This window comes from Gracilinanus agilis, chromosome 5, assembly GCF_016433145.1.
Source record: "Gracilinanus agilis isolate LMUSP501 chromosome 5, AgileGrace, whole genome shotgun sequence".
Lineage (NCBI taxonomy): Eukaryota > Metazoa > Chordata > Mammalia > Didelphimorphia > Didelphidae > Gracilinanus > Gracilinanus agilis.
Window position 1 is genome coordinate 311,154,397 of NC_058134.1, and position 14,102 is coordinate 311,168,498.

Sequence of the window (14,102 nt, forward strand, 5' to 3'; positions counted from 1 at the left end):
TGGCCCAGCATGTACTCCATGGAGATGAGGCTCGTTTTCCCTAAAAAGGGACTGGAACCACCTCACACTGAACCGACCTAATAAAGGGCTCAGTTCATTAACTTCCCCGTCAGCTGAAGACCTCAAAAGCTATTCACACAAGTAATTGGTATTCCTCAGGCTCAAGTAAAGTGGATCCTGGTAATGTGGAGGTGGGGGTGGCCAAATGAGTCAAAATTAGCCCAAATGAGCTAATGTTTTACTCCAATCCAAAGCCTGAATGATGTTGACCAACATGAACTAGGCTTGGCCCAAGAGCCCAAATAACAGATTTTAAGAACCCTGAAAAATATTACACATAAAATATTACTGATGCTTGATTTAACAAACAATATTAAACCCTGCTAGCCTGCCAGAAATTAAGTAACATTTATACTGCAAACACTCAAACTGGAGCCAAGATGGTGGTGTGGTAGAAAGTAGTGCAATGAGTTCTGGTCCATTAACTCCATTAAATCTAGATCTAGAAAATGCACAAGACAAACCTTGATGCAAAAATCCAGAAAAAGTCCTAGTGAGGTCTTTGTGCAGCCCAGCTCAGCAAAGGAAGGCTGACAGAGAAGTCTGAGGACACTGGGAAGAGGGCTGACCAAGAGCACACTGCACGGGGCACACCAGTGCCAGAGCAACCCCAGGATCTGTATCGAGGCACCGTGATTATCCATATTCATGATGAGTTTTTGTTTGTCTTGTGTTTTCGATTGGGAGGTAGAGAGGAGGGGGGTTGGGGAGGAAGCGTGAGAAGACAGATCTCAGCCAATTAAACAAAAAATATTTTTTTAATAACATAAGAAATGTTTGGAGGCAGAAGCATTATAACACACCCCAATTTTAAAAAATAATGTAAAATTTAAGTGGGAAGTCTCATATTTTGACATCAAGGTTCAAATGATTTACATCCTTCTACTAAGCTAAATCAAGGAAATAATTTTGAAAGTCCAGGCAGCAAATATTTCCCAACTGATTTCTGATTTCAAAATTGATCCAATTTGAATCTTTATACACATACAAAAAAGAGTGTTTCTCTCCCTCCACACAGAACCTAAAATGAGGCCAGCATATGAAATGGATTCTTTTTTGATGCTCTTGCTTTTTAGAAAAGCACAGAATTCAATGTGTTCCATTCAGAAACGCCCTACTTATCTGTGCTTCTTTCTGCTCTTAGTCCTCTTCTTCAGTAATTTGGCCTGGAGTTTTTCATATCATTATAAGTGATTAATAAAATCCTTTTTCATACATTGAGAAAGTACTCTAAATTGACATCAATAAAATAATATGAAACAACATGAGCTTACAACACCTTTTCAAGGGAATTTTGAAAATTGTGAAGATGGGATTAACTCCTCACTGCCCATTTTTAGATTTGATCACCAGAAGCATATACACCCCGCTTATCCTTAAGTATGGGGAGGTCTGTGATCCACATGTGTGAAAGTGAGTGATGAATCAGAACTGACTGACTGGCCCCTGGACAGTCCTAAGCAAAGCTTTAGCTGTCATTGATCCATGTAAAACGGAAGGAAGACACGGGAAGTGACGAAAGGAAGGCACAGGAAGCGACGAAAGGAATGGTCTTTGTAAGTGGCAAGAACTTCCTGTGAAGAGGTCTTTCACCTTCAATTTGACCCTGGAGGAGCTCTGGCTGAGGACCTCGGACTGCTCTTCTAGTTTCCCTTAGAACTACCACATGGGTGAATAAAAAAGGTTGACTCCTTTCCCTGGCTTGTTCTGGAGGTACTAGCCTCCGGAGAGGCCACTTGTCTTGTAGGAGGCCTCGTGGCTACAACTCTTGTTTAATTTACCTCTGGGCCCCCTTTGCTGGGGCCGCTGAAGTCCTGCCTGCTTTGAACCTGGCCAGAGGAATCTCTCTAATTTCCTTACTTTTACTCTTTCTCCTTTTGTAAATAAACTACCATAAAAAAGTAATTCTGGCTTGAGTAATAATTCCTGGTGACCACACTCTTATAAAGTTAGTCCAACCCTTTTATTTGTACCCCTTACATTCCGGTCCTTACAAAGTTTAAAGTACTTTGTTGACAAGGTCAGTTTACACTACACTTTTCAATAAATTCCAGCTGTGATTTCTTGAAACTAATGCATAAAAAGTATAACTCTAATCGCAAGGAATCAAAACTTTATACAATCATAGGTAATTACACCTAATATGCAAGAAAACACTGGCTCCATCTCAATTGCTAAAACTTGGGGAAAGGAAAGAGAATGTTTCATTTTCAAAGTAGGAAGCGTTACCTGTTCAGTGTCCTAGCAAGATATTTTGTTCCATTTCTATTGGCTAATGACGGATATTTCTTCTGAAGAAAAGCATACTCGTCACGGATAGAATCAGATACGCTCTTCTTATTATTAATATCCAGCTGGCTCCTAAGGGTTGAAAGGAACAAAATTATTACGACAAGGTGCTGTCAAATTAATTTACTCTTTGATCTACCTTAACTGAATTTATGAGCAAAATATTTTCCTTACTTCTTCTCAACTTTCCCGCGTTTTATTTTTTCCTGGCCATCTCCATGAATAAAATAATTTCTCTAAATTATATATGCACATGCATATATCTTCTCCAGAGCCTGTTTGTTGAAAATTACTCCCCCAAGAAAACATCAATCACCCACCACATACAACGTGCAACTCTAATCTAAAGGAAGTGAAGGGGAGGCTGGAGTTGGCATGACGGAGGAAAGAGACAGCAGCAAAGCAAAGATAAGAATTACAGATAGCCAAGGTTTGAAAGGACCTCTAAAGGTCCTTAAAGGACGTCTAATCCAACCCTCTAATGTTATTCATAAAGCAAACTGAGGTCTAGAGATTAAATAATTGACCCACTGTCACCTGGCTGGCTATGAGTGACAGAGACAGGCCTAAACAGCTCTCTGCATTCCCTCACTCATGTTACCTACTCCAAACCAAGTGCTCCTTTAACCTCTTTACTCATAAACCAAAGGGTTCCTTATGTTCTTGTGACTGGCCATTCTCGATTTAGCAGCTCTACAGAACACTTTGGTGAAGGACCTTGGTTTACTCCCATGCCCAGCAAGGACTCGGTTCTCTATTAACAACACAAGTGTAATATATGGGGAAAGTTTTTTTTAATGCATCTCAATTGGTTTCAGAAACACTTTCTTTGAAACCAGGATATAATCTTCCTTGTTGGCTTACCTGTTGACCACTCCAATTATGCCAAGTTTAACTGGTATAACCCTTCCCATCAACACATCCATGGCATCAGTACCGGCGTCCATGAGATCTAGTTTAGTGATTACAGCAAGGGTTCTACGACCTAATAAGTGAAAATAAGAAAACGACCACTAAATAAGAACCACTAAAAGTGGTTAAAACTCTCTAGAGCTGGTCTTAAAAAAAAAAAAAAAGATTCAAAAGCACACACATCTCTATTCACAGTTCCCAAAGAGGTCTGTTGTTTAAAAAGCTAGCCACAAAGAATATCACACTCAACATTCAAATAATGTGTATTCAACAGGTATATTGAGGCATTTACAGTCACCACAAGAGTATTCAGCAGCCTAAGCATAGGAGAGAATTCCTTATATTCGAGAAAGTTAAAGTCATCAAAGTGCTAGTAATCAGAAAATCCCTTCTAACGGGCAAGGAAGTTAGGAAACCCCACAAATTTGGGTTTACATTTTCATCCAACTATACACCTATCTTCCCCTCTCAAATTTTTCTCTAAATTCTCTTCTCCTGATGTATCAGCTGCTAGAAAATGTATAAAGCTCCTAATACAATAAAAATGGCTTATTTTCGAATATTAGACTACTTATGCCAGCATTTAAAATTACACAAAAAAAAACACATTTTAAAAACCAAATTCCCTGCTGATGTGGCATGTTCTATGTGCTCGGGTACCCTCTGCAGTGCAGGGCTACCAAAACAGGACACCATATTAACTTTAGCATAGAGATGAGACGATCATATGCCTCAGCTGTTCTACATGATAGTAAGAGATATGGCAGTAGGGTGAAGACATGATATGTCTAAAAGAAAGCATTTAAAAAACCCAGGGCACTTCAAGGCACCCTAAAACAGAATTCCCAAGGTATTCTGAAGTACAAAAAGGTCAGAAAAAGGTCTTCTTCACTTCGTATATTCCTATGAGGTTGAGATCTCAGAAGTTCCCAGAACATGCTAGACATTGCCTCACTGACAATCCCATGTGGTTATCAATTTGGCAGAATCATTTTTCCCTTAAAGAAATAAACGGTATAAAAAAATCCCCACAAGGTCAAAATTGTGTTCAGCATTAGCACTTTTTAAAAAGCTAACAACTAGAAAGGCTTTCCTTGAAATATGCTACTTTTAAGAAAGTATCCCCAAAGGCCTTCCCCTCGCCTCCTCTTCTTAAAGGTAGGATTTCCTATCATCTGTCTATTTCTTTATTCCTCACCATCTGGATCCACCTCTCTTGAAATTTTAAGAGCCTCCGATGTTGCCATATCTGTATTAGCGGCAGTGACAGCCAGAATAATGGAATTTGGGTTACTGATGAAACGAAGGATGAGTTCTCTGATCTGAAGTTCAATATCCTTTGGCTGATCACCTACAGGTACCTAAACAGAGCACAGGTAGAAGGGAATGCCATTCAATTCACTTTAAATACCAATTTTAAAATAATGACAATAAATTCTACTTAACATTTGCTAATATGTAGCTGAAGAGGAAGCAGGCAATAAGCAAATTGATATCGTAAGCATGAAAACCAAATTTGATTGAGAATAAGAATAATGCCATCATTAGGCAGGTATAAGAAATCTAGAGCTGAGGGATGCAGAATCTGAGCACTATTTATGGGGTTAATCAACAGACCCCCGTATTTTTAAAAGACAAAAGTGCCAATCGAGGGGTAAGATCCCACCCGTGAGGAAATAAGCAACACTTTTCTTTACCTTTGTCATGCCTGGCAAATCCACAAGAGTCAGATTTACAACATTAGGTGAGAAAATCTTCAGATGAATAGGTTCAGGGCTGACTCCCTAGGAATAAGATGTTTAAAATATTACCACCACGTCCATTAAATGTACACACTGAGAATGGGTTATTTAAAACTAATTATTCCACGGGTATGGATCCTGTGAATTAAACCATGCTCCTTGAAGCGGAACTATGCACAGCAACAGCCTGATCAAACACGAAGGTTCTGTTGTGGAATAGCGGGCTCACACGGCACTACCACGAGCATTCGTACTCCACTTTCTGTCTTCATCTCATTTTCTTTTCTCATTCTTCAAAGCCAGGTAGCAACTTGCCTAAGTTCACCCAAATCATTTGCTGCTCTACAAAGAAGGTGGTTCCCCTCTGCCTCCAAGAGATCTTGGCCGAGACTGTGTCTTCTCTGCTCCCTGCCTCCTCGCCTCATCTCGTCTCCTCAAATGTCATTTTGGATTGGGGTCACCACGAATGAGGGAGTTTCTCCTTTCCTTTCAGTCTGCCATTTCCAAGGCTCACTTGTCCCTCCCACGAGGGTCCCTTCTACCTCTAAACTTCTGACCCTATTTTAACTTGTATTCATATTTGGGGATTTTTCAAGTGGTCCAGGAGCCAGGCAACGCTGTCCTGTGTCCTGTGCGAGGAACAGAGATACGGTCAGCTTGGCTAGACTGGACAGCGCAGAAGGGAGAATAATGTACAATATCAAACTAGAGGCATAAACGACAGTCAGGTGGTGAAGGGCTTTGAAAGCGAAACAGAGGACTTCCTATGCGAGCGTAGGGCTAGCAGGAAGCCACCAGAGTTTACGATCAAGGGAATAATGTGGCCGAATCTGCATTAGGGAAAACCATTCTGGCAGCTGTGGAGAGGGGAAACTGGAGAATAATTGATCATCAATAGGCTGCTGTAATCCTTCGAGTGAGAAGCAATGGCTTGAACTAAGGCGGTCACTGAGTGAGTCCAAAGAAGGGGCCAGATGTGAGAGGGATTCTGGAAGCGGAAATGGCAAGCTCTCACAAGAGCCTGGGGATGTGCAGCTCTGAAGGAAAGGAGCCCAGCCTGGGAGCCCGGGAGAATAGGGCCCTTGGGGGGGAAAGATAATGAGTTCTGTTTTAGATTAAGTTGGATTTGAGATGTCTCCAGGGCATCAAATTTGGGAACTTTAGTCCATCACGGCAGTCCTGCACATAGAAGCTAAAAGCAAAATGATATTCGGATGGCAATATCAAAAATGCATCATGTGGGGAGGGCAGCTGGGTAGCTCAGTGGATTGAGAGCCAGGCCTAGAGACGGGAGGTCCTGGGTTCAGATCCGGCCTCAGACACTTCCCAGCTGTGTGACCCTGGGCAAGTCACTTGACCCCCATTGCCCACCCTTACCACTCTTCCACCAAGGAACTAATACACAGAAGTTAAGGGTTTAAAAAAAAATGCATCATGTTAAAGATGTAACTATTTGGTAATACTATATGAGCCTGGAGAAAAAATACAGCTGAAGATTTAAGGATTTTTTGTATTTCTATCAAAGAAAGGTACAAACACTTGAAAATGAAGTAATCCCCTATGCAACACACAGGAGTTCAATAAATATTTCTTTTCATTACTCCTATTGATACCTTGCAGCTATAAAGAGGATACTTCAACCTCCGAAATCCATACCTTATTACTTCCTGAAATCCTCTCGGTTTCATTTTCAATTTCTTGTCGAATTTCATCAAAATCAGTGTAGAGCTAAAATAGAGTATTAAAGTAAGTTTAAATCTTTATATAAAGGTCAAAAAATTCTTTCATAGGAATCTCTGGCAAAATCTTGAGGTATAAAAACTTCAATTAATTTGGTGAGGAAGATTATTTGGGAGAGAAAACCCTCCCTTTTAGAGAGTGGCTTTAAACAGGTACTTCGAAATTACATGTCAAATAATTAACAGAGCAACTCAAATGGCCTCCTTGTATCACGCAAATGCGAAAAGGATTCCTCATATCCATATCTGTATAATTACCTTATTTTTGGTGTGCAGAAATTTACCCCACTCTTCAGCCTGAATGCCTGAAAAAAATAATCAACACTTTCAGCACCACTAAAAACTTCTTTTGCTTCAGTTAAACATTTAAAGAGCCTAATTGACAAGTAGCTAGGTCCTCTACATCCATTCATGAATATGTATTAGAGCCCTTCCTGAAAAACTCAGCCTGTTCCTTTTTAGGTAATAAGACTACTGAGTACTGGTAAAATCCAATTTTAAAGGCTGTTTTGGTCTGAAACCGTGAACTCATTAACTCCCAAAGAGGAAATGCCTCTCACGATGTGGGTCGGTAATTGTTCTGCAACTTAAGCATCTTGGAACAGACTCTTAAGAGGTTCAACAGCTAGGAGGTGGCCTATGCGGAGAACAGGGAACTTAAGCCCATGTCTTCCTAAGGATGAGGTCTGCTCTCTCGCTAGCTAGCAGCTCACCCGCTGCCCTGAGAATAAGATAGAATGCCTCTGGGAAGAAAAAAACAGACCCTGTCATTTCTTTCAAAATTTCCAATGGAAGCTTCCTAAGGAACCATAAAAGCTAACCAGGCCTTCTCATCTTTTGAAATCTGCATCTGAAGAACAAAATGACTCTGTTTTCTAGACACTGATAGGAAAATGTCCATTTTTCAAAGAAAATAAGTCTCTTTAAACAGCATTTTCTTTTGTGAAAATAGCTAAAAGTTGAAAAGGATTCACCTACATAAAGATCCCTCCTCAGAATTAGTAAAGCAAAAACCTCAACAACTGAAGAGCAGGAACTTGCAAAATTTTCATTCATAAATACAACTCCACGCTCTGTTTCGCTGTGCCTACGGCTTTTTAAAGTGGTCGTCTGAAAGCTTCTGCTTCCTGCCCCATCCACCAACCTCCATGCTAATCTGAAATCACCTCCAAAGGAAATTTCCCCCATTTTACAAATAGTTGAAAGCCAGGGGTGTCGGCACACAGAGCCTGAGGGTAGAGTATAAATTAGCAGGAGTGGAAAGCGGGACCCAGGGAATGGGCAGCTGGTCCACTTTATAGATTCAAGATTACTGGTGAATAGTACAGAGACAAATAACTGTTGATACTCTGGAAATTCGTCCCATCTGCTCAATTCAGAGATTCTGGTTTTCCTCATTTTCCAAGAAACAACAAGCAACAACACCTTGGAGGTGATGTTCTAAAAAGTGCCGCTAAGGAATTTTTTAAGAATTTGGTATGCTAAATGGTCCTCATTTTCCCAACTCTTCCGTGTTAAGAGAGAGAATCTAATGCATTATTGAACATCAGCTTGAAAGAGCTCTTTCTAGTGTACCTAAAAACCAACAAAAGATTTCATCGTGTGGAAGTCAATCAAATTCCTCAGTTAATTATGCTTTCCTTTGGAAGGAAGACCAAAGAATGGTGGGGAAACATGCTCCTCTCTCACAAGCAAAGCGAATAGCCCCTTTCCTGGAGAGTCACACCAGAGAGCCTCAAATGGATGGGGACTTCAACCTTCAGAGAGCACATATTTAATTTACAGAAACAAAAGCTGGGGCTTACTTTGAAACACATTAAACATTCACCATAAAAAAAAAAATTCTTAGAGGCTGAAGCAAAGTCCAAAAGTGGCCGCTAACACCTTAAAATGATATGGCGGGGGAAGAAAGAAAGAAAAACAGCTAAGAATGCACACAGGCTATAAGAATGGTCAAACACACATGCAAGTTTATAATAGAAAAAGAAGGGACAAAAGCAAGTGGATAAAGAAACCTTTAGAAAGGTGTCTTGGATTTTTCCATGTTGCAGGGTCTGCAGTTAAAAAGAAATAGCACAGAATGATAAGTTTAGCACTTATTGCCGAAATGTTTATCATTTTATCATACCATCAGATGTACAAAAAAGCATAACACACTGGAAATGTGCACACCATTCAGTCAGCCCGAAGCACACTAATTAAAGAGGCTTTAACAGCTAGGAGAAAATCGCATCCACGTGTGCACACACACATACACATATACATATATACAAGATACCCTCTCTCAGTTCTAGGCTTTTTCTCTTGCTCTTTCTCATGTGTGAAATGCTTTCCCTCCTCTGACTGCCTCCTGGTTTTCCTGGCTTCCTTTAGTCACAACTGAAATTCCATCTTCTATGGGAAGCCTTTTCCAGCCCCTCTTCATTCTACTCCCTTCCCTCTTGTCACTGTTTCCTATTTTCTTGAATACAGTACATTTGTTCATATTTGTTTGCTTGTTATTTCCCATCCCGCCTCATCAGATCATGAGCTTCTGGAGATGGTGCCCTGCACACAGGAGGCGCATAATAAATGTTTACTGACAAACATATGTATTTATGTTTCCATCAGAATATCAGCTCCTTCAGAGCAGACATTTCATACTTTTATCTCTAGCACTTGACACAAAGTAGGCAAATAGATATCTGCTGACTGATATTCGCCAAGCATTTTCTGTGCCATATAATGTCCATTTTTTGATCTGCTAAAGAGAACTACAGAATTGTAGAAGTGGAAGTCACTGGGTTAACCCCTCACTTCACAGAGTAAGGGAATTTAAGTGATCGGTCCAAAAGTCCCATTATTTAGACTATAGCAAAGAGGGCTTTAGAAGCCAGGCTATACGGTTACAGACTGGTGGAATACATTTGCCAAACATTCCATCCTCAGTTATTCTGAATTCAGATGCCTTTTGGTGTTTTCATTATATACATGCATGTATATATATGTATATATGATTTGTTTTGTTTTATCATTGTGCATATTGTTCACCTCGTTCTACTTGCTTAGAGCTGTATCAGTTACCCAAATGTTTCTCTGAATTTCTTATATTTAACATTTCTCAGGACGCAATATTAAATCACACGTTACAATTTGTTCCTTTATTTCCTAACTGATAGACACCGTCTTCACTTCCACTTTGTGAATATTTGGGTATACATGGGACCTTGTTTTGTCTTGACTTCTTTGATATATACGCACTTACGAGTGGGATGGCTGAATTGAAGGACTGCATTTGTGGTACAATTAGAAATTATTTTTCCAGAATAGCTGAACCAATTCCTAGCTCCATCTACAGTGTGTTACAGAGAAATGTCTTTTTACATATATATCAATTCTCTCTCTGTCATGGAAATCAGATTTCATTAATATAGTTTTTTCCACATTCCACAATTTCTCTTCTTCTAACTCCACTGATTCTATCTATACTAAGGTTTTAAAATGTTACACAATCAATATGGTCTAGTTTATCTTTTATGATCTCTATCTCATTACGCTTCATTAAGTTAAGAATTTTCTTCAGACTCACTGATGTGGAAGGTCAGTACCTTCTTCCATCCTCTGTTTCATGTGTTATTCGTTGAAAAATGCTAGTCTTAACCTATTTTCTGCCAAGCTGCCTTCCAATTTCCCTCATAGTTAGTTGAATAGATTCCTCTCCTCACAAGCTTATGTTCCTGAGTTTACTGACACCATCACATGCTCTATTCCACCAAATGAATTTGTATTGTTTCCGTTAAACAATTGGTTAGACCGAATCATTTAATTAAGTTAGGGCTGCTTAAAAGTATAATCTGAAATTGGGTAATGACAGGCTTTTTCATTATTTCTAAAACCTTTATTCCTTCCAGACGAATGTTGTTATTTTGTCTTGTCCTTTATAAAATAGTCCTATGAGAGAATGACTTTTATGCCATTATAGTTTCATTTAGGTTCTATTGTCATTTTTATATTCATAAAGCCTACCTAGGTACAATGGATGAAACTCTCTCCAATCATACGTGTTTTCCAAGTGCAGTGAAAGGTGCTTACAGTTGTATTTTTAAACATAATCTGGCTAGGAATATTAACTTGCAGATATTTCATGCAATTATTATTCTGAGTACAATTTCTCTCTCTTTTCCTTCCAGTTGTATTAGTCACCTGGAGAAATGCTGATGACTTGGGGGGATCGTTTTCAATGCTGCTACTATTCGAAAATGATTTCATTTTTTTTATTGAATTGATAGGGTTGTTCCTTAAGCAAACCTATCATATTGTCTAGTTTTCCTCCTCACTGTCGTGGTGCTAAGCTTTGGGCTGGTGAGGCTGTAGGTGGGAAGAGACAGATACAGCAGGAGAGCAGGTGTTGGGAGACGTAGGTGAATAAATTGAGCTGGTAGGTAAATACTTGGGGGAGGGATAAGGGAATAAGTGTGTCAGGTAGGTAGGGTTGGAGTACAGACTCCTGAGGTATGTGAATATTTCAGGGGTAGAGTTGGTTAATGGAGCTGATAGGTGCCAGCTGGGGCTGGAGGAAGCTGGCACACATTCCAGTGAGCTAGAGCTTTCAGAAAGCCTGGCCAAAGAATACTCAGATGAGATAGGGTGATATCGTTGGGCTCCCCCAAATACAGGCTGGACACTGTGGTACGGAGCTGGAGGGGAGGAGGTGGAAGACGTAGGACTACAGTGAAGAGCTCACTGGGGTGATGGACGCACAGTGAGGAGAAGTGGGTGACAATGGAGTAGAGCTGGGACTGGCAGGTGGAAAGCTTTGGTTTCTCTTTGTCCAAGCTTATTCTCTTAAATTCTTTCCTCTTGTCTTACTTTTATGGATAGTACTTCTAGCACCCACTACTCTCTTTTACTCAGATTTAATTAGGAAAACCTCTACTACTTCTTTCCATTACAAAGAGTAGTAGCTGTTTGTTGTAGTCATGTATCATATTAGTGAATGGTGCCTTTAAGTCCAGGTATGTGTGTATGCAGATATATGCACACACGAATATATGTATGTATGTATGCAAAAGTGTGTATCAATGACAGCTCTTTATAATATAATCATGACATTTTAGCTTTTGTTTTTTAATATTCTTAGTTATGGTCATTGTTTTCCTAATATTACACTATTTTTTTACACCTGATAAATCCACTCTGATCATAATAAATAATATTTTGAGCATGTTGCTAATGTCTTATCACTAGTATTTTATCAAATATTTCCACATCAATATTCACTAATAGCATTGCTTCATAATTTTCCTTTTCTGCTTTCTCTCTCCTTGATTTAGACATAGAATTTGATAAAATGCCATTTGTCTCCATTTTGAAAAAACCCTTACCTTTGATCTTGGAATCAATGCTAAGTATCAGTTCCAAGGCAGAAGAAGAGTGGTAAGAGCTGGATGAGAGGGGTTAAGTGTCTTCTAGGGTCACACAGCTAGGATGTGTCTCACAGGCTACACTGGAACCCAGAACTTTCTGTCTCCAGGCCTGGCTATCTCTCCACTAAGCCACCTAGCTGCCCCCTGTCTCTCTTCATTTTTGCTAAGTCTGCGGAGTAAAGGAGTTCACTGTCCTTTAAATGTATGATCCTCACACTGGACAAACTGCCAAACGTGCCAAAAGATAGAGTTCACATGGGAGGGACTGTGGAAAGAGACCAATGGCCAAGCTGTAATTGGCCCAACCATCCTAGAAAGCAATTTAGAATTAAATGAAGAGAGAAATTAAAATATCCATACTCTTTAAAAGAGAGATTCCATTTCTAAGCATAGTCATGAAAAAAGACAATGACGAGAAGAAAAGTTCCATATTCACCCCAAGAGTCATTAGAACATTTTTTCTGTAGAAGCAGACGCCGCCCATCATTTAGGGAAGCAAAAAGAAGATATGAAAATAATGAATAGTAAAAGTACAGTAAACTAGAATAGTAACTATGTGAGCTAATGAAAGCAAAGTAAGCAGGACTAGGAGAACAGCATATGCAATAACCCCAACAATGTAAATAACGACAAAATAATGACAACTTCTGGCATGAAATTAGGGCTGTGTTTGGCCCCATACCAAGACTAAACCTATGAAGAAAAGTTTTACTTTTATGTGCACTTTGCAAAAAAAAAAAAAAAATTTTTTTTTTTTAGAAAGAGAACAAATGAGAACCCTCTTTTTTAACGTCTTAGGGGCAAAGATAAAAAGCATTCACACAGTAGTACCACAAATCTATAGTGGTACCTATTCAAAGGTGTCCACACTTCTGAAGAGAAGACTCTAAGGCCCCTGCCCTCTCCTACCACACCTCCCCCCCCCCCACATACACACCTGAATCACAATCACAGCATTGGAAAGAATGTCAGAGGCCGCCTATTCTAACATGGATGGAGCTGAACAGGAATGCTCTCCGTAATTGTACTTGGGGAGGTTTTTCCTAATGAGCTAAGATCTGCTTCTTGTTCATCCTGCTTCAGAGTTCAAGAAAAATAATCTGATATTCCTTCCATGTGAATACCTAAAAAGACATACGCCGCCCCCGTCTCCTCTCCAGCTTTACTAAACACCCCTATTTCCTTTAAATGACCTTCGTATAGCATTCTCCAGTTCTCTCGCAGTTCCGGGCCACCTCCTCTGTCTATGTTTCAAATTGCTTATCTTCCACAAAATGCAGCACTTGAAACTAAATATAATGTTTCACTCAGAGCAAAAGAAAATGCAGCCATCGTGTCCTCTATTTTCAACATGCTTCTCAATGCACAACTGACTGATTGTCATCTTTCCAGTCACCCCAAATCTTTTTGTGGAAACTGCCTAAGCACGACTTCCCTGGCCTGGGCCTGTAAACTTTATTACTTAAACCAAGTCGTCCTATTTACTTACGTGAGATTGCATTCAGTGTCATTGCGAGGTTGATCCTGGACTGCTGGTGTCTTTCTGAGCATAAATCTCGTCTCGACTTCACACGCCTGTCATTTAGACCATGGCACGAGTCATCCAAGTTCAGCGGCGCGGCCCGAGAACAGAGCCCTGGGAAGGCTCCAGGAGCAACAATCCCCAACAAGGAACCACGACCCACCGTGCCATTTAGGCTATTCTTTGGTCCAGTGACTCAGGGATGTCTGACTTCCATAAACTTCCAAAGCACTCAGCCTGCATCTTTCCATTTTGTCCACAAGTTCTACCTGAGGCTCCATCAAACACGCTGCTGCAGTACCACCTGTATGTCCACCATCCCCTGATCTGAGCTTCTGGGCCGCCCCCAATCCTCCCCAACGGGGCGATGTGACGCGCTGCTGCTTCCCTTTCTAACTGTTCGTGATATCCTAAAACCCTGCCAAGAATCAAG

At 40.2% G+C, this 14,102-nt stretch overlaps 1 protein-coding gene across 9 annotated transcripts in view; it reads right to left on the reverse strand.

The window, feature by feature from the left end:
• DNM1L (dynamin 1 like) overlaps nt 1–14,102 on the reverse strand; it is a 61,423-nt gene that overhangs the window by 19,071 nt on the left and 28,250 nt on the right. For 5 of the 9 annotated variants that reach the window (XM_044678774.1, XM_044678773.1, XM_044678772.1 and 2 more), the window contains exons 3-8: nt 7,001–7,047; nt 6,660–6,731; nt 4,959–5,045; nt 4,460–4,622; nt 3,214–3,334; nt 2,290–2,421 (exon numbers count right to left, since the gene is read on the reverse strand). In XM_044678774.1, the coding sequence (XP_044534709.1) occupies nt 2,290–2,421; nt 3,214–3,334; nt 4,460–4,622; nt 4,959–5,045; nt 6,660–6,731; nt 7,001–7,047 (622 nt within the window). Of the gene's footprint in view, nt 1–2,289; nt 2,422–3,213; nt 3,335–4,459; nt 4,623–4,958; nt 5,046–6,659; nt 6,732–7,000; nt 7,048–8,757; nt 8,797–14,102 lie in introns of all 9 variants that reach the window. The other 4 variants (XM_044678769.1, XM_044678767.1, XM_044678766.1 and 1 more) reach the window with 1 other exon arrangement.